The sequence below is a fragment of the Passer montanus genome, unplaced genomic scaffold, assembly GCF_014805655.1.
Source record: "Passer montanus isolate IOZ18808 unplaced genomic scaffold, ASM1480565v1 scaffold1723, whole genome shotgun sequence".
NCBI lineage: Eukaryota > Metazoa > Chordata > Aves > Passeriformes > Passeridae > Passer > Passer montanus.
This window is the reverse complement of record NW_024364527.1, coordinates 1-2,732: the sequence shown is the minus strand read 5'-3', so window position 1 is coordinate 2,732 and position 2,732 is coordinate 1. Positions and strand designations below refer to the sequence as shown.

At 51.1% G+C, this 2,732-nt stretch overlaps 1 protein-coding gene across 1 annotated transcript; it reads left to right on the top strand.

Moving 5' to 3' along the window:
- Positions 1-481: 481 nt before the first annotated feature.
- CNOT3 (CCR4-NOT transcription complex subunit 3) lies at positions 482-1,619 on the top strand (the record flags this gene model as incomplete). The annotated part of the gene is made up of 2 exons (XM_039704353.1): positions 482-767; positions 1,489-1,619. Coding segments are annotated over exons 1-2 (291 nt in total), but the record flags the coding sequence as incomplete, so codon positions are not given.
- Between the last annotated feature and the right edge of the window lie 1,113 nt (positions 1,620-2,732).

Here is a 2,732-nt window from a genome sequence, read left to right as displayed (position 1 = left end):
CGCTGGAGCGGCAGGTGGAGCGGCACCGCTGCCACACCCCCATGGGGCCTCCATCCCCGGGGGATCCCTGACCCCACATTTCAGGATCCCTGAACCCATTTTTAGGGATAAATTCTGATTTTTAGGGGTTTTTTATCTCATTTTTCCCGTTTTTGGGTGTTTTTCCCCCAGAAGCAGGAGCGGATGGAGGCGCTGAAGCGGCAGGTGGAGCGGCACCGCTGCCACGTGCGCATGCTGGCCCTCCATCCCCGGGGGATCCCATGGATCCCTGACCCCATTCCCGTGGATTTCTTTGCTCTCATGTGATTGTTATGAATATTTAATCTCATTTTTACCAATTTCCCGGTTTTTCTCCCCAGAAGCAGGAGCGGATGGAGGCGCTGAAGCGGCAGGTGGGGCGGGACCGCTGCCACGGGCGCATGCTGGGCCTCCATCCCCGGGGGATCCCATGGATCCCTGACCCCATTCCCGTGGATCCCATTGTTCTATTGTGGTTTTTAGGAATTATAAATTTGTTTTTTACCATTTTCCCCATTTTTTCCCCCAGAAGCAGGACCGGATCGAGGCGCTGAAGCGGCAGGTGGAGCGGCACCGCTTCCACGTGCGCATGCTGGAGACGCTGCTGCGCATGCTGGACAACGACTCCATCCCCGTGGACCCCGTGCGCAAGCTCAAGGACGACGTGGAGTACTACGTGGATTCGTGCCAGGAGCCCGACTTCGAGGAGAACGAGTTCCTCTACGACGACCTGGACCTGGATGACATCCGTAGGGAGGGGAAATGGGGGGAAAAACGGGGAAAATGGGAAAAAACGGGGAAAAAATGTGAAAAAACAGGGAAAAATAGGAAAAAAACCGCAAAAAAATAGGAAAAAAAACGCAAAAAAATGGGGGAAAAAAGGGGAAAATTGGAGAAGGAGTTCCTCTACAATGAGCTGGACCTCGACGACATCCGTAGGGAGGGGAAATGGGGGCAAAAACGGGGAAAATGGGAAAAAACGGGGAAAAAATGTGAAAAAACAGGGAAAAATAGAAAAAAAACCCAAAAAAATGGGAAAAAATGGGGGGAAAATGGGAGAAAATGGGGGGGAAAAGGGGAAAATTGGAGAACAAGTTCCTCTACGATGACCTGTGAAAACGGGGAAAAGTGGAGAACAAGGTCCTCTACAACGACCTTGACCTCGACGACATCCGTAGGGAGGGGAAAATGGGGTGAAAAATGGGGAAAACGGGGAAAAACGCAAAAAAATGGGAAAAAATGGGGATGAAAATGGGAGAAAATGCAAAAAACCAGGGAGGGAAATGGGGAAAAATGGGATTTTCTGGGAGGAATATTGGGATTTTTTTCAGGATTTTTTGGGTCTCACGTGGGGTTTTTGGGGAGCCAAAGGGGGTTGGGAAAGGGAATTTTTTTGGGTGGGTTTGGGGTTTTTCTTTGGGTGGGGGGGATGCTCACAGTGCCCCCCCCGTGCCCCCTGTGCCCCCCCAGCGCAGGCTCTGGTGGCCACGTCCCCCCCCAGCCATTCCCAGATGGAGGACGAGATCTTCAACCAGAGCAGCAGCACCCCGACCTCCACCACCTCCAGCTCCCCCATTCCTCCCAGTCCTGCTGCCAATGCTGTGAGTGACACCCCAAAAATACCCAAAATATCCTAAAATATCCCAAAAACCTGCACCACCTCCAGCTCCCCCATTCCTCCCAGTCCTGCTGCCAATGCTGTGAGTGAGACCCCAAAATATCCTAAAATTCCCCAAAATCCTCCACCACCTCCAGCTCCCCCATCCTCCCAGCACTGCTGCCAATGCGGTGAGTGACACCCCAAAATCACCCCAAAAATATCCTAAATATATCCTAAAATATCCCAAAAACCTGCACCACCTCCAGCTCCCCCATCCTCCCAGCACTGCTGCCAATGCGGTGAGTGACACCCCAAAATCACCCCAAAAATATCCTAAATATATCCTAAAATATCCCAAAAACCTGCACCACCTCCAGCTCCCCCATCCCCCCCAGCCCTGCTGCCAATGCTGTGAGTGACACCCCAAAAATATCCTAAAATACCCTAAAAATATCCTAAAAATACCCAAAATCACCCCAAAAATATCCTAAATATATCCTAAAATATCCTAAAATCCTCCACCACCTCCAGCTCCCCCATCCCCCCCAGTCCTGCTGCCAATGCTGTGAGTGAGACCCCAAAAATAACCAAAATCACCCCAAAATCCTCCACCACCTCCAGCTCCCCAATTCCCCCCAGCCCTGCTGCCAATGCTGTGAGTGACACCCCAAAAATATCATAAAATACCCTAAAAATATCTTAAAATATCCTAAAATACCCTAAAAATACCCCAAAAACCTGCACCACCTCCAGCTCCCCCATCCCCCCCAGTCCTGCTGCCAATGCTGTGAGTGACACCCCAAAAATACCCCAAAATATCCTAAAATATCCTAAAATAGCCCAAAATCCTCCACCACCTCCAGCTCCCCCATCCTCCCAGCCCTGCTGCCAATGCTGTGAGTGACACCCCAAAATCACCCCAAAATATCCCTAAAAATACCCAAAATGACCTCAATTTATCCTAAATCACCCCAAAATCCTCCACCACCTCAGCTCCCCCATCCTCCCCAGCCCTGCTGCAAGTGCTGTGAGTGACACCCCAAAATATCCCAAAATATCCTAAAATATCGATGAAGACCCCCCCCCACCCCACTAAACTTTGGGGTCCCCCCCT